The sequence below is a fragment of the Argiope bruennichi genome, chromosome X2, assembly GCF_947563725.1.
Source record: "Argiope bruennichi chromosome X2, qqArgBrue1.1, whole genome shotgun sequence".
Taxonomy (NCBI): domain Eukaryota; kingdom Metazoa; phylum Arthropoda; class Arachnida; order Araneae; family Araneidae; genus Argiope; species Argiope bruennichi.
Window position 1 is genome coordinate 39,654,080 of NC_079163.1, and position 21,956 is coordinate 39,676,035.

The 21,956-nt window shown below is 28.5% G+C and overlaps 1 protein-coding gene across 1 annotated transcript in view; it reads left to right on the top strand.

The window, feature by feature from the left end:
- Positions 1 to 21,956, top strand: part of LOC129960082 (insulin-degrading enzyme-like) — a 98,395-nt gene that overhangs the window by 64,327 nt on the left and 12,112 nt on the right. Inside the window, exons 18-22 of the mRNA XM_056073176.1 lie at positions 4,014 to 4,158; positions 9,159 to 9,269; positions 9,367 to 9,487; positions 12,145 to 12,236; positions 14,235 to 14,346. Coding sequence (XP_055929151.1) covers positions 4,014 to 4,158; positions 9,159 to 9,269; positions 9,367 to 9,487; positions 12,145 to 12,236; positions 14,235 to 14,346 — 581 coding nt within the window. The remainder of the gene's footprint in view (positions 1 to 4,013; positions 4,159 to 9,158; positions 9,270 to 9,366; positions 9,488 to 12,144; positions 12,237 to 14,234; positions 14,347 to 21,956) is intronic.

Here is a 21,956-nt window from a genome sequence, read left to right on the forward strand (position 1 = left end):
GTTTCAAATATGTAAACAGTTTTTCAAGAGAGCTCTCAAGCAATAGAACTGTGGAGTCGGATAGTTAATGGTATAACTATATATTTATCCTCTGCAGGTGCCATGATTTCCGAACGACTAGGCTGATGTTTCTGGTAAGTACTACCTGTAATTTAGATTTTTTTCCCCATAACAGGAAAAGTTCATTTCAAATATTTTTTTTTTTTAACTATTGAGTGTTTTTACTTTATTAGACTAGCCAACTCCAAGTCTATTGGTGGTCTATCTCGGTCTAGTATCCAAACAATTCTATGATTTTATTTTAACTGTAACTGAAGAGTCTTGTTATTTTTTCTTGTAAGAAATATTGCACAATTCTGGCAGTATAAGGTTTCTTCTGTTAGCTATTTTTGGTCTTAAATGGATTTTTATTTTATTCCTTTTTAATATGCTATAATACTATTGTCTGTCTTATGTTATTGGGGCATGTTTGTACAAAACATCATTATACAGGGTTGCAATCCTACCTGTTAAACCGAGGAAACACAGAAAATTTCAAAATAGCTTAAAAAAACCGAGAAAATGCAGGGAAATCTGAAACTTTTCGTAAGAGCAGGAAAAATACAGGGAATTGTAAATTTCTTTATTTTTTTCTCATCCAAAAAATGCCGATTTGTAAAGATAGCAAGAATTAAAGATCATAATCATAGATTCCGAAAACGAAACAGTACCATTCGCGATTGTATAATGCGAAACTCATCCTTCCGCCCCCCCCCCTTTTTCCCCGTATAGATCATTCCAGTTCCGATTAACGAGACATCTGTTCTTTTCCCGTGAGATCCCCGGATTGCTGCGAATGGGCATGCGCGAGACTTCTGTAACAGAAAATACATTTCTGTGGCGGAAATAGCAACATTCAATCTGCGGAAGCAGCGCGATGGCATAGAGTCTACCATACTTGAGTTAATTGAATGGTGTTTTTTTTTTTTTTTTTTTAAATTGCCAGCTTATTCAAAGTAGATTAAAGAATTTTTTTATATAACGATCTGCTCAAAATTTGTATTTAATACGAATTGGATGTATAAAAAAATTATTCCTGATTTGGCTGAATAGGTTCGAGAAGTTTTGCAAAATCCATTTGTTGCATACTGCTTGCTTTGTAAAAAAATAATAAGGCTAAGTAATATGGGGAAACAGGCTTCTACTAGTCATACCAAAAGAGAAAACATACAAGACTGCATGCCAGTTCAAAAGAGTCATCATTGATGTAGGACTTAATATCTAAAAGGAACACTGGAAAGGTTGGCACATTAAATCTGAAAACGAAAAATTTAATGTCCGAAAATAAACCGATTTTGAAATTTTTAGTTTAAGAACTATAATTTAAAGTTGAATTTTTATTAAGCATTAAAACCTGTTGTGTCACATTCGTCATTTAATGCGTTCGATGACATATCAGAATTATTTTCACATATGTTACTGGAAATGAAGTAGCTAAAAAAGAAAAGTGTGCGTTACATCATACAAAAATGTCGTATCTTATTTGTTACGGATTAGACCCATTAGCTCTATGAAACTGATGGCTGAAAAAATCTGCAGAAGTTGCAGAAATTAATGCCCAATTTGATTTGATTTTCTTGATTTTATTGGCACAAGAGCCATGGGTGAGCGTCATGCCCTACCGAGATATACTGGCATGGCTTTAATACATCTAGGAATTTTCATCACACATGAAAAAGGCAAAAAAAAAAAAAAATTAATGCCCAAATACATGAATTGGCAAAAATGAATAATAAAAAAACCACTCTTGCCTTATAATTTTTTTTTAAGTAATCATTAGATGATTTGTATCGCGATAAAAAAAATGTTTTGTGTTTTATTTCATCAAGCCCTTAATTTTGTGTGACTTACAATTAAAGAGCATGAAGGTAATAAATATATCCCCCCCCCTCCTGATATATAAATTTTAGCTTAGTAAATTCTAGATGATAAATAAAGAGAAATTTGTTATTATTTTTAGTAGTGATAAATAGTTGCTTCTTCTCCTTACTTTTTCCACTCCTTAAAACCATATTGCATAATAACTAGTGCATGAATGCTATTCGCACATTTCCTTGAATATATATACAGGGAAAAACAGAGATTTTTTTTTTTTTTTTCTCCCAGATTTGGGTGGCAACCCTATTATAGTGAATCAATAATTATTCGAGATATCAAATGATTCCTGCTTGTAACTTTAATCTTAGATACTATTTTGCAGTACTGTAGCATGATGACTATGTAATTACAAATGCCTTAACGTAGTTTCCATGACTTTGTCTTCCAACTGTTCACGGGCTTGTAAGAATGGTTAGGTGTTCCTTAATGGTAGTAGCACAGTTGGCCTTCTTCACATCTGAGTAAAACTTCAAAATGGATCAACTTTCGGAGGAGTGTCCCGACTATAATTGTAGTACAAGGCTGACAATGTAATTGGGAATAAAATGTATTTAAAGACTCTTAGTATTAACTTTGTTGGTTTAGGTTTTTCTGAGTATATACTGTAAACGAAGAGAAAAGTAGCTTTCATTAATTTCTCAGGAGAATAAATGGTCATAATGAAAATGTCTTTATAATTTTAAATTCATTGAGAACCTAAATTGTTTCTGCTCCAAATTACAGTGCATAGAAAGCAATTGTATCATGTGCATTTTTTATGATATTCAAACATTATTATAGAAAAATAATACTACAGTTTTTCCTAATTCTTAAATTCCCATGATCACTCTTAATGTTCATTATCTGGAGAATTCAAAAAACTCTTTACTGCCATCACTACTATTTTGTAATCATGTACGTTTCTGTCAGTTTTCAAGAAGAAGAAAAAAAAAATGTCAGTACATCTAATGTATATGGTTTTTTCTTTTCCTTTTTTAATTCCCGCCAATCTGATTAGAATTTCCAGTTGCATATCTAACTTTATAAGATTGTTTTCATGTATTTTTTATCATCTCTCATTTATGAAAAATTTCTCACCTCCATAACGGAAAATTGCTTGAGTATTGTTTTTCTATTATATGTTTATATCCAGTGTTTTTCATTATTGTTTATTTACTGGTATAGAAAAAATTTCGTCATCACTCTCTCTCTAAATATTTTATCGGTTCTTTATAATGTGTGCACATTTTGCTTTGTTATATTAGTTGAGAGTATGACACTTTTCTCTCATCAATCTAATCTTTCTGAATATTATAGAATTTTTTTTCTTTTATTTCATTATTCTTGAATGATGGAAGTTCCTTTTATCCTTTTGCTCTTTGGTCTTTAAATGGAAAATTTTCATATTTAAAAATTATGTATTAGTGACCTTTTCTGTCATTGTTTTCTTGTTTTAAAAAAGGTTAGGAAGAATAAATGCCTGTCTTATTTCATATATTTGTATTATTACACCAGTTTCTTCTCTAGGTGCAAGCTTAATAAAATAAATGGTTCTTTTATGGTAATATTCATTTCCTTGGTGTTCAAAAAAATGCAGTCGTTTAATTATTTAGATTTAAATCTGTTTTGTGTTGAAGTAAAATTCTCTTAAGCATTTTATGTAGCTTTGCAATTTGCATAATGTCCTTTTTATTTAAAAAAAAATCTTGTTCTAGTTTAAAATATTAATTTGCATAAATAATTATTTCTTTTTTTCTCTTGGACGTTTCCTAATGATAACCCATGCAATAATTCATTTCCAGTATGTTTACCCTTCTACGCTGAACTAAATTAAATTCAAAACTATGTTTCTTAGAACAATATCTTTTTGTGTGTGTTATGAATGTGAATGAATAGTTTAGTTAATTTTATTAGGTTGTTTTTTATCTAAGCGTTTATTAATTACTACATATAGTTTTGGCGAATTATAATTAGTATGGAATTATATTTTTAAAAACATTGAATTCTTGCTGTTCCTATAACTTCAGTAATTAATTGAGAATTTAAAATAAAACTTTGTATTTTTGTTTGCCATATTTCTATTTAATAAATATGAAATTGAATTTTTATTGTTTCAGCCCTTTGGCATATATTGATCCTCTTCATTATAATATAACACACTTAATTGTTCAGTTGGTGAAGGATGCTTTAAATGAGTATGCATATGCTGCTGAATTAGCTGGACTGTCGTATGTTTTAGGAAATACAAAGCTTGGTATATTTGTAAGTAAAAAACGTATTATTTGAAAATTTTGATTTGATGAATAAAAATGCTCTAACATGTTTGCACAATATTTATATTAAAACTTTGTGTTTTTGTAATTGCATCTATGTTAATTATTTAGATTACTTAATAAAAATGCTAGTTTTTGAATCTTGGATGATGGGCAAAAAAAAAAATTATTTCCTTAAACATGTGTGGTAATCTAACTAAAAGCTCTAATTATAAATATGATATTTCTTAATCTAATTTAAATCTTAATTTCGTAATCTTTCCTTCTAAATTTAAATCTTCCTTTCCTAACAATCCTCTACGATTAACTGGAAGGCATTTTCCAAAATTACATGTAGATACCAATGGTAAAAAGTCAAGAAGACAGTGTGTAGTATGCAAAAAAAGGTACTTAAAAGGAAAAAAAAAAGAAGAAGAAAAAAACGAAAGTTAACTTATTATGAATGCAAAATTTACAACGTAGCGCTTTACCCCGAACAATGTTTTGAATTATATCATAAACTTCAAAAATTTTAGATATAATTATGTATTTTTTATAGTAAGTCTTCTAATATTTTCCATGTTTTGAATATGTGTATGCAAATGTATGCCATTTTCTGAAACTATATATGAGCCGTTTATTTTGAAAGTGAGGTAAGTCCATTTTTGAAAAAAATGGGGATAATGGCAGTTATAGATAAAACTTGTTATAATCTTTTTATATGTAAAAAATTTGTAGTAAAAAAAAAATTAGATTCTAGTATTTGGGAGATGGAAGTTTTATCTCTTAACAGAATTGAAAATCTGTTTATTTTGAAAGTGATGCAAGTCCTTCTTAGATTGAAATTATATTTGACCGAGTATATTACGGCAAAATTTAGCTCCGGTTGCTGCTGTATGGTGAAGCAAATGTGGCCGTTTGACATCATGTCTGAAATCTAGGGTGTTTCTATTTATCTATTTTTGATATTGAAAATCGGTGGTTGTACAGTATTTCATAAATAATAAAAAAGTATATCTTAATTTGAGTCGATAATAATATGTTTACTTCCGTCACCGATTATTCAGTCCAGTGACAATGATATAAATATCATTGATCAGAAATTTTTATTGTCAGGACATTCATTTCTACCGAATGATCGTGATTTCGGAGTGAAACTATCCACTAACTATTCAAGGCAGAAACCAGTTCCTTGCATATTCCCCAGGATTACTATAAAGTAATACAAAATAGTCGGAAACATAATAAATTTTTAGTACATGAAATTAAACGTGGAAATTTATTTTCAACCCAACCTCTGGAAAAATCGGTTTTAAAAAGAAAGAAAAATACTGATAGAGAAACCGCGAATTGATTAAATATATACTGGATCAGATTTACAAGGGGTGTACCATACAAAATGTTCAAAAAAACTTCAATAGAACGAGATTTTGAATTTAAAATTATCGATTTGTCAACACAATGAGGAGGATAAATAATTATTTTAACAAAGGTTATTTTAACAAAAACGTTTCTTTATTTCATTTTCTTTAAATTTCTCAATAGTTTTTTAAATATTGCAACAATTTTATTACAGTATATTCAGATACTGTCAGTGATAAAAAAAAAAAGAACTAAATTTCAGCGTATTTAATTGCAGTAATGATTTTATATGAATTTTTTTTAAAAAATTAGGTTTAGCGGGAAAAATTGCCCGGGCCTGTGGGTGCGTACACTCTTGGAGCGCACGGGCCTGAGGGAATGCTTTTTTTCTCCTTTCGCCTGTTCTGAAGGAGTTAAAATTGCAAATAATTGTAAATTATAATATATAAAGCATCTTCGCATCTTCGAACAAATATGATTTACATTTTACAAAGTAGCCACATTCAGCGACCAGCTGATTCACTCAACAAATTAATTATATTAATTTTGTGATATTGGTCTACTTTAATTAATATTTAGTGCATAGAATTAATTACTAATTATAACCAAGAAATAGATTAGTAAATATGAAGAAAATAATACGCTAGATGTGTCACTATTTATTGCATAAGTAAAATCAAAATGTTCTGAATACTTTGGAAGTATGTATTTAATGATATTTATGTTATTTCATTAAGCGTTAAAAGAGCGAATGCAGAACGTCTTCCTAAACAGCATGAGATTTAATTAAGGTTATTTAAATATTTTCAGGCATAGATTTAATTAAAATTGATATAATTACATGCTAATTAACTAATTATAAATTTTATATTTAATTAAATTATAACAATCGGTTGAATAGCAAATTAATTGCTGCCGGTGCTTGAAATTCGACAAAATTATAATCTTATGAAATAATCAATTTAAAATATCTAGGAAATGAAGAAAAGGTCATCACGACGTCTAAATCATTCATCTACATAAAAAAATTGTATGTTCATATTAGCATGTATGCGAGAAAAGATATAACATCCATTAGTTATAAAAATCTAAAAAAAGTTTAATTTTTGGTTGAAACAATGTACTTGATATATATATATATATATATATATATATATATATATATATATATATATATATATATATATATATATATAATGATATTTTAATTCTAATTTAAATTTCCAAGATTTTATCTTAATTTAGCCCATCGTAACTTCATTTTAAAATATTATTTTATTTCTTGATCTAATTCCACTTTCGGTTTAATTAATCCCTTTGTAAAAATAATGCGCCATCAGTACTACGTATCAAATGAAAGTGATACTTTCGTTGCCCTTGTCAGAGGTCAACACATGTATTCCATCGGTGTGTGGCCGGAAATCCTATGTTATATAAGACTAGTGATCATTTGTTTCGCTCTTCTTTACTTCTGTTTTTGTGTCGGACGTGCCTTGTCCGCGTATCTGCTTGTAAATAATTATGCTTTCACGAAATGGATATTAAAATTAATTTTAAAATATACCATGTCTCTTCGACGTCTTCGAACCTGCATTCTGCTTCAACCAAAATAATGTTATATATATATATAACGACTTTCATACTTTAAAGTCGCATATGTTATTGATAGTAGTTACAATAATTGCATCTATTAAGTGGATAGGAATTACACATTTAAACTAATTATATCACATAAATTTATAGCTACTGGTGCTGTTTTTAAAAAAAGTAGAAATACCATTTTATTTTGAAATGCACTGTTATAAACATCTATAAACTTATTAGTTGGGAAATTCTCTTATATAATTCATGTACATTTAATAAATATCATGAAATAAAAATGTTGTTAAGCTTATATCATACATAGAGAAAGAAAATTATGATACGATTATTTACTACCTTTCCATAGCCTAAAAATAAGGTTAAATTTTTGATTAAAAAAACTTTGAGTATAATGATATTTTTCAAAAGAAGAAAAACAAAAGATTTTAAAATGCGACGATAAATAAAATAGTTTTGACTTAGATTTCAACGATGGAAGTTACGATTGCTAAATATATTTAAAAATACTTTTTAGGATCTGTTAAAATTATGGAAAAATCTAAATTTACATCATTGAAAAGATAATTAGGCGTTTGTCCAAAAGACGGAAACCGTCATTTAACATATGAAGGTAAAAAATTCAAATACTCAAAAGTCATTGATTATTCTTTTGAAATGAGTCTTAGTGAATTTAACTTTCTTTTAAGCAATATCTGAAATTTAAAACTACATTCGAAATCAGATATTATTTTTTAAACATTGACTTAGTACTAGTTTTCATTTGAAATGAATTTTCCAGAAACGGTAATTATTAATAAAGGGATTTTTTTAAACAGCTTACTTTATACATAATAATTACATAAATATTGAAGTGCAATTTTTAATTTCTGAGTAACGATTGCTATTTGAATACTTTTTTGATGGACTGTACAATGAAGATTGATAGCAATTCCTGATGAGCAAATTGGGGGGGGGGGGGGTAATTTGATACTTTTTACAGTTCGAGAAAAATCTACAGCTCTGGGTCAGATTCTATATTGAGAAAAATGAAATTGTATTCTGTATGGTTTTATAGAGAAACAAAAACACGATTTCTCTCTTTTGAAATATTGTGAATGAAATTTGTTCTTTTTAAAATATTTTTTTTCTTTTTTCTTATAATTTTCCATACTGATATTCTGGTTAAAGCATAGGTGGTGTTAGCAAGAGTGAGAGTTTTGTCCTCAAAAGTTTTCACCACTTCAGAGCTGGGCATTAACGAATATGATAATTTTAAAGTTAATATACTATAAATAATCGAAGTATCCAAAGGACGGTTTAAGCGGTTTGACTACATTTGGCGAAAAGATGAGTAAATGCTAAAAATATGTATTGTTTTTTACAGAAAGGTGTAAATAAAGTTCATTGTGGCATGTCGTTTGTCTCTTCAAAAAGCTTTTCAGATTTTATATATTCTTATTTTGTGTACTTATATGAATTCTATCCCTTCATCTTGTTTCTTGCTCGTTTGTGTTATTTCTTTGCACTTATAGTACAGTTCTACTGTATTCCGAAATTCTTTGCTTCAGTTTCTGTGCCAATATGGTTCAAAGACAGCAAAACTTAGCTCATAACATTAGCTAATTAAACTAAAAACAAAACATTATTTTGTTATGTAATCATATCTAAATATTCTTACGTACAGTTTTAAACTAAAATCATATACCCATACTGCTTAAACACTTGTTTTTCTTGTTTACCTCTTGTGTTCAAATTCCACGGAGAGACAACAGATTTTTATTTTTTAACAGAAAAATGCGGTCCATATTTTCTTCAGCTGATGGTCACCAAACTGACAGTATGGAAAACGTGCTAGATTTTATTAAAAAGGTTGGATAAAAGTTTTCAAATTATTGAAAGTAATACTGCAAATCTGCAGCTTTGAGAGATAAGTCATCACAAGTTATGCAACAAAATCTCTTTTTTGAAATATTTTTGTTTTCAACTTGGAAAGGTTTTATTGTATTTAAAGTATTTGATCAAAATATATGTCTCACGTATTTCACTGAGTTTTTATTATTTTTTCAGTTAAATATAAAGGGTTACAGCAGTAAACAACATATCCTTTTACAAAAAATTATGGATAAACTTACTACAATCAAGATTTGTAAGAAACGTTTCGACATCTTGAAAGAAGGAGTGAGTTTTAAAATAGCTGATATTTCTATTTATTTTTGAAATTCAAATTGGTGTAAGAATGCAATTTTACATTTGCACTTTTATTTTCTTGGTATAGTTGCGCAAATGCCTCAGTAACTTCCGCGCAGAACAGCCCCATCGACATGCATTTTATTATACTTCAATGTTGCTTTGTGAACGAATTTGGACAAATGAGGAACTCTTAAATTGCTTAGATGGTAAGTAATTCTTTTGCTGTAATTCTGCATTTAAATATTTATTACTGAACCAAAGTTTTATTATTTGTTATTTTTATGGTATTTGTTGCTTAATAATCTAGGTAGACAGACTGTTCGTTGGTGAATTTCGTAAAAAGTTGGTAGAAAATAATAATTTTTATACGAAGACCATATACCAAATTTTAATAGCTTCCAACTCGTCATATTTATAAGCCTGGGCGTTTTGGACAGTGTGATCTAAAACATGATGAAAACCTCGAGATAGTATTTTTTTGATGATTATATATTTTTCTCTCTCTTACGAAAATGTAAAAATCCTCATTGCATAGCTTCTTAGAAGTATCAAATGACCTGTTGATCCATGTATTGATTTAGTTAAAAGATGTTGATTTTCTATAGCTTAAATGTTCAAAATTCAATACACAAGGACCGAGCATGTTTTATGCTCAAAATCTGTTAGACTGTTCTTTGAAGGGGAACTATTAAATATTGAAGGATAAATTGAAATACTTTTTTTACGAAGTCATAGCGTTTGTTTAGCTTAAGCGGCTCATTTAAATCGCTTAGGCCGTAGATATTGTGCAGGATTTGGTCCCTTTTTTAGTAAACGAAATTTAGTATACATAGCTACACATTTTTAACTTAATCATCACGTTAAGATTTATTCTGGGTTCATTATTAATTTCAGTAACTTTTTGAAAAGGCTTACATTTTCCTTTATTATGACTCATGGCTGTATGGTATCCACGATTGTACACAGTTTTATCTATGCATTTATAAATACCTTAATAGCGAAGTAAATGCATTGAAACATATAGGAAATTGATCAGCTATATTTGGCAAAGTGGTAATATTTTATAATTTATAAAATTTGTATTTTTGCAAATTTATTTGACAACAAAAGTATAACATATTTTTATTGATTTCATTTGATCTACTGACAGCGTCCCCTATCACCCGCCTAGCCAACGATCCTAAGTAGCTGAATAGTCGCAAATTCGCTGCTATTTTATCATCGCAATCTTTCACGAAGGTGGCGCAACTTCGTTAATTATGACTCCTGAGCCAAAAAACCTCACAGATCCCTCCATCGAAACATCTTTGACGAAGGAAATCATTTATAATAGAATAAGTCATTGTTAGAACTTTAGATTAAGCTTAGACAATCCTCACCAAGTAAAGATTTTAAACTGAGTTTCTGCAGAAGATATCATTTTTGCATTATACATTTCATTACTATTTTTGTTAATTATTTAAGTTTACACACTATTTTCACAAGTATAACTCTTTATTATATTTTTATAATAATGTAAAGATAAAGGATACTTAGGTATCGCTTTTAAAATACCTCTAAATTTTAATCTCTTACTTGGACACCACTTTGAAGTAGGGTTGTGTGTCGAAGTGCCCCAATGTACTTCCAGGTATAGCAATAGGGAGGGTGGATTTAATGATATCTCTTAATTTGATTTAAAACCTAATTAATTATTTTTTTTAGTCTTAAATAGTCCATGTTACTTTATTCTAAAATTTTCTTTGCTTCCTGAACCAATCCATTTTTTTAAAATTTAATTATTGCCAACTGTTTAGAAATTAAATTAATAGTTCCATTTGTTTATGTGGTATCATTTACTTCGATTTAACTATTTTTGAAATATAATTAAATTAAATACGATTATTATTTCGTATTTAATCGGTCTATATATTTATATATAGTCTTAAAACTATCCAACACTGAAGTACTGTTACATCGTTTCATGTGCGTCGTTTTTCATGTCTCTTTAATTTGTCTTCTTTTGAATGTTAATTATCGATATATTATCTCATTTTTCTGATCGATATATATATATATCTCCTCTCTTTGTAGTTCTTTGTAAAAAGTCATAGAATTTGTTTGAAAAGAATTTAAAAATGAAACAAAAATATTCAACTATTTAAAAACTTGCTTTTTTTTTTTTTTTTTTTTTTTTTTTTTTTGTCCAATTGTTTGTTAGCAGCGGATGTTAGATTAACTGAAATACATTTTTAAATCACAAATAAATGTTGAATATTGCATTATTGAAAGAGTTTTCAAAGACTTGCATGAAGTTATCTTTGAATTTCCCCATCCTTTACCTTCACTCCTATTTTTTTTATTGTCTTGCAGTTTCTTTTATTTTTCTTATTTTATTGAAATATTTAAAAATGCAAAAAAATGATCTACTTGTTTTTCAATTAACTGAACATTATATTTAGTTATAATTAAATTATATGCTTACATTTTCAAATAGAATGTATTTTTTCTGCTTTATTTTTAGAATCCAATTAAACTTACGATCATGTAACCATAAAATCGTTTGGTTCCCGTATTCTGTTTTTAATATTTTGATTTCTTGGTTTTAGAATATTTTTTTTTATTTGAGTATTTATGAAATTTTGCCCTGGTTTCTGATATTTTGAAATAGGTATGTGCAAGTATTGACAATCTAATATATAATCTCATGTAATCTTCATTTAAGTTTAAAATAATGGATGATGGTTAGAAATAAAATGTTTACATTTTAATTTATTGGGATTGTACACATACCAGGATTCGTGAATCAAAATTTTTTTTATGCATGTTTTAATCCTATCAATAATACATGTACTCATTTTATTTATCTGTTATAATCTCCTAGAAATAACTGTTGAAATGGTACAGCAGACAATTCCAAGGCTGTTGGCTAAAATTCATATTGAAGCCTTAATGTATGGTAACCTAAATAAAAAGGTATGTATATTAACTATTTATAACTTTATTTTATTTTACAAGTAAGTTATCTTTTTTATGGTACTATAATATCAAAGGATTGTTTTGCTATCAGTTTTGAACTAATGAGTTTATCTTTTATCACTGAAATAGGCACTTTTTCATCAATTTTTTAATGATTTTTTTTTGTTTATCTTTTATGAAAAAATGAATCTAAGTTATGTTTAATCTTTTTTTCTTTCTTTTTCTCCCTTTCTTTCTCTTCATTTTTTTTTTTCTTTTAAAACTTGAAATGTAAGAAATTGTTATTTTGAATTGCAAATTTTTAATTAAAACCCATATTCCTAAATTATTACGATTAAAAATGGGGAAATTTGGTTTTACTTTGCTTGGTACCATTTGTGCTAAATTTCTCATTTGGAAACGATGCTGCTTGAATTTCACTTTAAAAATTCTTTATATTCTACTTAGTCAGCACTGGACGAAACAGCGCTTATTAAAGACTGCAACTGTAGTTTACTTTTTAAAACTTAATTATGTATGGTATGAAATCAAAGGAATTGCCATCCAGTTTTATTGGTTTCATTAATTGGATTTCATGTCCATTATTATGAAGTGGAGTGAATTTCATATGTTTCGTAAGTCCATTAGATATTGAATGTATTTCACTCTCTCAGTAATATCATATTATAATTAATATCCTTTTCTGTTATTGGTATAACTTAATAATAGTTCAGAATATTAAATATAAATTACGGACCAAACTGCGTGTTATTTATGGTTTGTTGGTTTTTATCATATATTTGCAATAATAATTTATGAAAATCTGCCAGTAATTATTACTCAGCTAAATGTGAAGAAGACTGAGAATCAGACTTTCACTGAAAATCTACTTATATTGGATGACCCTGGACTCCTTGACCATATTTTAAGGTTAAATAAATTACATATAAACAAACATTTCATGTATAACAATATGGGGTCAGAAATGAAAAATGTAGGCAGAAGGGAAAAAAATGCTGAAGACCGTGCAGCTCGCATTCGGTTTCTTGACCTGAAATGAACCGATCTCGCAAAGCTAGCGGTATAAACGAGGAGAAATTTTGTGGACCGGTTTTGTCTTGTTGGGGAAGTGTTCATAGTACAACCTTAATGCCTCTCTTCCATTACAATTCGCAAGCCCATACGTAAGATGCATATCTGCTTTCTCAGATAGCACAAATCGCTCCATCGCACAAAAACATTCTCTAAAGCAAAGAATCGTTTGAACGACGCATAATACTATTCAAACTCAATAAAATTGTTTAGCGGACGATTTGATAATACAATCTAAATAAACCTCAATAACTATTCAATATTTTTCCTTCTAAAAAATTTATCTTTATTTAAGCTGCGTCACTGATATATCCTCTGCTCTAAAAATATTATGCAAAGAAATAAATAAAGACATTTTTTCCCTCATTTGCTCTGCTTTTTTTTTTTTTTTTTTTCCCTATCCTTTTTATCTCAGATCGTATACTGGTGTGTGTGTGTGTGTGTGTGTGTGTGTGTGTGTGTGTGTGTGTGTGTGTGTGTGTGTATATATATATATATATAATCTTCTTTATATGTATTTTACGTACCCTTAAGATGTGGCCCATGAATTCAGGGATATGCTGTATATTCTTATTCATTTCACCATTAAATTTCAAGATTTTTTTTTTTTTTAAAAATACATTTAAACTATAATATCATTTGTATAATCCTCTCCATGGAAATATGCTGAAATTGTTTCATCTTACTGATAACATTTGTATAATCCTCTCCATGGAAATATGCTGAAATTGTTTCATCTTACTGATAACATTTGCTTAAATTATTTCCAAAGAATTTTTTTTGAAATTTTTAATTGGTATATGAAATAAAAAAATTAAACTAGTTCTGAAATATGTTTACTCATAACTAGAAATTGAATCATGTTGTTAAAAAAATGGCCTTGTAACATTCAGCTATTAATGCTAATGTTTGCTTAAATTATAGATGGCTCTGGAACTGATGGGCATTGTTGAAGAAACATTGATTAAGAATATGGGTTCAAGATATTTGATGCCTAGCCAACTAACTAGAGAACGAGAAATTCAACTTTCTGACGGTAATAAATAAATATTATTATTTGCTATTATTTCCCCCCCCCCTTTTGTATACATCTGGTCTTTTGCCATTTAAATGGTTAATGAAGTCTTCCAGGGTATTATATTCATATATTAAATGTAAAAATATGCTGAATTGTCACTTTAATCATAAATATATGGCTATTGTCACAAGTGATATATACAAATTATAACCAAATATTTATGACACTGCCGCTGAATATTTATAATATATTTTTTACCAATTTAATTCTGTGTATATTCATTTATTAATTTTGCACTCGTTTATTTGCATTTGTTCTAAATGTTGTATTTTGTAAATTTTTTATGTTGTTTTTATGCTTTATATTTTTATTTATCTTTAATTTATTCTATTTTATTTTAATTTATTCTAATTATTTTCTTATTATTTTACTTATACTTGAAATGGCCAAAACTTTAACCTAGAAGTGTAAGTTGATGTTAAGATTTTCAGACTAGATTCTTCTGACTCAAATGTCAAATTCACTCATCTTATAATTTGCCCTATATTTGGCGCAATAACCGACAGTGTGGCGAGTAAATAAGATGTAGCATTTTTGCAAACTTTTCTTTGTGTTTTGGCTAAGATATCGTCTAGATTTATGAAAAATTAAATTCTTATTTTCGTCCATTATTTCAATCACCTATTAGTGGAAGGCGAAAACATCAACATTTTTTTAATTAATTATTCTGGGCTTCTGAGTAGTTATATATCATTTGGATTTAATCTCTTCGTTCATTTTATATATCCTCCATTTTAAGAGCATGCATTGGCTCATTTAACTCTTTAACATCCAAGCACTTTTCAAGTGGCACTCCCTTTAACATCCAGACTTTCTCAGCGTGTCTCTGAAAGACATGGACTCGTCCTAGCTGAGGGGCAGTTACCCCCCGCACTCTGAAGTAATAAAACTGTCGACGCTCTACCTTGAATAATTGCCTTGCGGTTTTCGACAACGAGATTCATTTTCCATCCGCTTAAGAGTTTTATTCTAATGTATTTATATTTTTTAGTGTGAAGTGTTTCGCTCACCATCTTTGCGAAGCATTTTTCTTTTTACAAAAAATTTGAAATTTATTCTATAATTTAAAAAATAGTTGTTTTTTTTTTCGTAAGTTTCATGTTAGGCTTCCAAACCATTTAAATAAAAACTGGCTTTACTAGCAATTTCAAAAACATCTTTATAATTCATTTAATTCTCAATAGGCTTTTATATTTTTTTTGTTGCCAAAATTAAATAATATGTCATATATTACCATGTAAAAAAAAATTTACATAGTAATGTAAAACATACATTATACATATATCAATGCAATTACTACATTTTTTTTACATAGTATAGATGTCAATGCTTTTCAGTGATAAACAAGATAATGTTTTAAATCTTCATTTAATACCGAAATAAAAACAATCGTTGGATAAAAAAAAATGTTATTACTCTTTTTGAAAGATGTTTCGAAAATAATATGTTCTTTCAACACTCAGCGAAAATTTGTTTTTTTTTTATTGTCTTTAGCATTTTTTTTTTTAGTATAAACGATTATCTTTATTGAATTTTTAAATATAAAATATTATTTTGCATTTTCGATAGTGATACTAAGAGAAAAATTTTAGAACTTTAATTAAATTTTTAAAGAAGTTTTCACATTTTTTTTCTCCAAAACCGTACGCATTCTTGCTTTTACATTAAATAATCGAAAAAGAATGTAGAGTAAAGATAAATTCCAAAAATATCTGTATTTTGCCACTCATTTTTACTAATCTTTTAAAATATAACTATTAAAATTTTTTTCTAACAAGGGAATATATTACGTCAAACGTTATATATCTCATCTATCGAATTGTTTCGATAGATGAGATAACATATTTTTAAAACTTCATTTAATACTGAAACACAAAAATTTATGAAATAAAATTTGGGGGGAAAATTACTCAACGAAATATATTTCAAAAATACATTCCTTCAGTTTTCAGCCTGAACCTTTTACTAAAACATTACATTCTTCATAAACTAAATATGAAGATTTAACACATTTAAAATTACATTAATCATAAATATTACTTTTTTAGTATGAACTGTCATATTGATTTTTTCAAGCTGAATTTCTGATTTTAAAATGTTATGTGAAGTTTTCTATAATATTGTTAAGACAAGATAAATTTTTGAACAAAAGCTTCATATTAAATTTCCACAAATTTACACACGAGGGAATCATTTGCAAATTTTTGATAATATGTATATTATATAACATTTTTTGACTCCTCATCTCTATCTCTCTCGTTGACCTGACCCTCGTTAGTTTCATCTCCTGCTTATTTGCTTAGAATAAACGAGAGATCAGCTAAAGTATCATTTTTTGGCCAACCATCATCTTCGCTGATAGATCACTGTCACTTTCATCAGAATCAAGTAAAATTGCTTTAATTTCTTATTCAGTATGTTCACGATTTCTTTTACTCATAATGAAGAAAATTTCAATAGAAAAATTACTCTGATAATCCAAACACCCGATTCACAGTACATAAAATAAAGAGTAGAAATTCACAACTGAAGAGAAATTTTCAGAATGGCATTCTAAAAAGGAACTCAGTATTTATATAAATTATCTCACTCTTTGAAGAGGGCAATAAAGAATACTCCAAATCTTTTTTTTTTTTTTTTTTTTTTTTTGTCTTTAATTCTATTTTAAAAGCGGTAGTTTGTACACGGTCTCAGAATTTCCGACAGTCCTTTGATGAAAGAATAAGATGCAGTGTAAAACGACTTCCTACCATAGTAACAAGTATCGCTACCCATTTTGTGAGAAAACTGCGATGTGAATAGGCCGCATTGACAATGCAATGGTTTGTCTTTATATCATTACAATAGTCTTACTACTGGAAAGGTCTTCTGATGCTTGTCCGAAAAATAAACAACGTGTCGGTATCCTTATATATCATTCATCGTTACCAGAGAACTTCAGTGGAAAATTTCTTTTATAAATGGCCATAAAATCTTTCCAATTTTGAGCTAACAACACGTGAAAATAGAAACTAAAACCCTTTTAAAATACAAAATAAAAGCCAATAATCTATTTAGTGAATTCCTCCTCAACCCCTACCGCCCGAAGGCACAGGGGAAACTACTGTGAAAAAGCCTCGATTATCGAAGATAACGAGGACCTCCTGGAGTGTTCAGTAGAATAGCCACTTTTAATACCCATCTCCCCTAAAACGGCTAGCAGCCGCCCCAAACCGCCCCACGTGAATGTTATAGGGTAAATTCTCAAACCGCCCCAAACCGCCCCGCTGGAATCGAGAGGGTTAACGTAAAATGCCTTCCAGGCGCAATCGATACGAAGTTGAGTGAGTTCTTTGCCAAAAATGCTTTGATACTGATTACGCTGAAAGACACACGAGTATGGAGCATCAAAAATTAGTAAAACAAAATTGTGTAGATTTGATAGAAAAGGGAGTGAAGAAATGGAAGAATCCATGGGAAATAATTTCATCAAAAGGCGTTCATTGTTTGAAGGCAATGGAAGCTGTAATATTCTTCAGGATGCTACTCTCAAAGATAAATTTTTTTTTTCTTTCCTTCTGAATTGTAAGGGGTTATTAGATTAAACTTTCGATAGTTAATTTTTCTTATTTTCTCTTGCATTGATTGTGTCTTGTGCATTGATTCTTTTCATTTGATTATATATTGCCCAAGCATTATTAACTTTTAAGAAAATTTACTAACCAAGAATACTTTTTATACATTTTTATGTTTAGTTATTTCATTTTATTAAGTGTTATTTTGCATATGTTATGATTATTCAATATTAGACATTTATAAATTACTGTAGTCCTGTTCGATTAATTCATTTTTATTGTTATTGAAATATTTTTCAAGCGCTAAAAAAGATACAGAAGATTAAGAATTTTGTTAAATTCGAATCAAATTCAAAATAGTTTAAAAACTTATTTATTGTTAAAGTCGGGTTAATTATTTTCATGATCATACTACAACAAATTTAGGCAGTTTTGTAGCATGATCAACCTGTGTTTTGATCTGTATACAAAAATCTGAGAATGAAATATAGCCACATTTTTTTCTAAAATAAGAATTCAGTGCAATTAAATCTCAAAAGTCGCACAGGAAATGGATTCAAATATTGACAATCTTTAATTTCACTAAAAGAAATTGAGAACAATGTTTTTGTAAATATCCTAGCAACTTTTTAAAAATGGGGGAAAATTAAGTTTAGTATCTGAATAATGAAATTAAGAGCATGAAGAAGTTTACTGAGCTAATATATAATTAGTTTTAAATAAATGTAAGTTAACTATTCTGAATAATTTTGAGACTAGAGAAATTATCCTTGCCTCCCCCCTCGGTAAATCTCTGGCGTTGCTTCTGGAGGACCTGATGTAAGAAATTAACTTTTAACAAACACTTACGATTAGGACTGCGTATGCCGGATTAGCCATTATCAATGTACGTGTATTTAGAAAAATAATTAGTGGTTTATGTTTGTTTGTTTTTTTGGTGTATTGCATAAAAATTGGTTAAAACAATTTTTTTAACTGGACAAATGTGTTGTATTCTTTATTTATATTAATATATTTAAATTCGAAAGTGAGTACATTATTTTCAAAAACGAGAAATCAGTTCTTGAATTCTAAATATCCTATCTTAATTTTTTAAATATGTGTATTTATTTTTAAGAATTTTTTTTCCATGAGGCTATTGAAAGTATAGATGTGTTCAAAAATAAGTTTTCTCCCTCATAAGCACTGTTGGTTTTTGTTATAGTTTTTATCGTTTAGTGTTGTAAATACGGATATTCTATCAGTAAGTTTTTTAGTAATCACCATTTTATCAAGACGCCTTTATTCATAAGCCATTAAAAAGACATTGGGAATTATAATTTTTGTCGTGAAGTAACTGGTAGAAGAAACAAAAAATTCACATTCCAATATCAATATTGAATATGGAATAAGAATCATTTAAATCAGAATTCATTCAACAAGTTTAGTGCATTTTGAGAGGAATTCTTTATTTTTTGTTGAGAATTGTTCATATCATGTTTATTTATTTTTTGTTGTAAAATTGTTGGGAATATTTTATTTAAAAAATAATTGTAGCTTAATGAATTAAATAAACAAACAGATATATTACAGTTTAGTAATTTTAATTTCTATTTACATATTTTATTTACACTATTGGTTTATGATAAATTCATAGCATTTGACTACTACAAAACAATTTCATTTAGTAAGTTTGATTGCTGACAGCAGCTACCTATGCTTTAATAGACTCATTTTAGCCATTAACCAGACAAGAAATTATTATAAAGTAGTAAAATATAATAAACTAGGGGGCTTCGAACCTTGCTCGCTTTTGCTCGCCAACCCCAATTATACATACGTCTTCCTCGAATCATAATTTCATAATTTTAACTTTTTTGGCCAAAATGCAGAATTAAAACAGGAAATTAAATAAAAACTTTCTTAAAACCGTTTGAAGATACTTATTAATATAATATTTCATGTTGCGTAATTTTTACTAATTAAAGGCATATTTAAAAACAGTATTTAATGCTGCCTATTTTAGCCTGCATTCTAATTCCAGTTTCGCTGTAGACAATGCTATTTACAATTGACCATGTGAAAATATTGCATTGGCCATTAATAATCTGACCAACTTTGTCCAAACTCTGACCTTGTTACTTATTGATATTCACAACGGAAGTTAGTCTCGCTGGAAATTGCAACCTTTTCTATATAAATGGCATATCTGCATCATCTTCATTCATTCATCATCAGTTAGAATACATGGTACTTGAACACTTGTGCTTTTTGTGACCCATCATCACCTGAACATGTAAAATGTAGAGCTCAGTCTTTCTGACTATAAATCGAGATCCATCGCTGGACGGCCCGTTAGTATTTAAATGAAATAATAATAATGCAGGGATAACATGTGCATTGCTTAGGTATTCAAACAACGACAGAAAGACGAAAAATTTCCGTTACTCGAAAAAGGTAAACAAACTGAAAAGCTATTAATTTATGTTGCCGATGTGTCTAAAAGTAGAATTAATAAATATTGTTTTAAACTCATTTGCTGATAATTTAGTGTTAATTAAAGCTTTATTCTTTTTTTTTTTTTTGTATCCATTTCAACTTTCAGTGCAGTATAAATACTTATTAATAAGTTTTAATAATTTTCATTAAGTATTTCAAACAATATTAGCGAACTTCAAATGATTCACTATCTACCAATCACAAAACGAATAAAACGCAATGTGTACATAAATTTTTTGTATAATAAAAATATTAGAAATTTCTGAAAATATTTTGTTGCAAAAAGAAATAAGTAGATAAATAATATACCTCTTCTTTTCTTAAGTATTAAGAAATTTTGAATCGGAGAAAACAAGTTGAAAGGCGCCGAAGCATTCATTGCATTATCCTAACGTCTTAGTCTTGTATAATGCTGATTTTCTCATTTTCCTTAATAATTCCACTAACTAGTGGTCAAAATAGTCGATGAAGATAACAATCCGTACAAATTGTCTTCCATCATGTTGGTTTCTTAGTGGACAGACCTAAAACAATCGACAAAAGGCGACATATGATTCACTTGTTGCGACATCAATTATTTTGCCAAATGCTGCACAAACTACATACTGAATGAATGATAGTTGTTGAATCAGATATCTTACATTTTGTCGACTTCTATCGTATTAATTTCTAAATCAGCCTATGTAAATCTTAAGAATGCGACATCTAATTTACTTGTCCCCTTATCACTTATTGTACCGAATTTAGTGCAAACTACTTGCTCAGTAAATGGCAACTAAAATAGGTGTCTGACAGTCTGCTGACTTAGCTGGGGTATAGAATTCGAAGAAAGTTTTTATATTTCGACTATTTACTGTATAATAGCTTAGATGGAATTCTTTGATATTCATCTTTATGAAACAATGCTTACGAAATTCATAATAGCTCGCTGGCGGATTAGGGCGGTTGCCCTTCATCCGGTGTCGCTGCCTCTGCTTATAACAGTATAATAGGTTAGCGTGTCTCTTTGTACTCCTCAGCACAGACCATCAAACTTAGAACTACCAGACCTTACATTACTTTTTTTTCTTAGGTATTGCACCATGTGACTTTTCAAGTTTAATTATACCTAAAATAATTTGATGTTGTTACAGCCTTTATAGGTAGGTTTTCGAAGAATTATCTCATGGAATTGTTGAAATGTAAAATTATCTTTCCCTTGTTGCTGATTCGATTGTTGAATGACATTTTAAAAATCTAATCTTAATAAATATTAAATTCTGTTTGAAATGACACGATCATTTACTATTTCAACAAACATTATACAAATACTGGAAACAGAAACATAATAGGTGTTAAAACGTATAATTTTTTAAATATTTCTTAATTTAAATCTTATAGCGATATTAAAGTTTTATTTTTCCATTTCCGATTTCTTATTATCCTTTAAACATCTATCTCTAATTTAGGATTTAAATATGAAAATCCTTTTTAAAAAAATGATTGATATATTGTTTTAATTTTATCGTACTAAGTTAACATAAAATAAAAATTCAT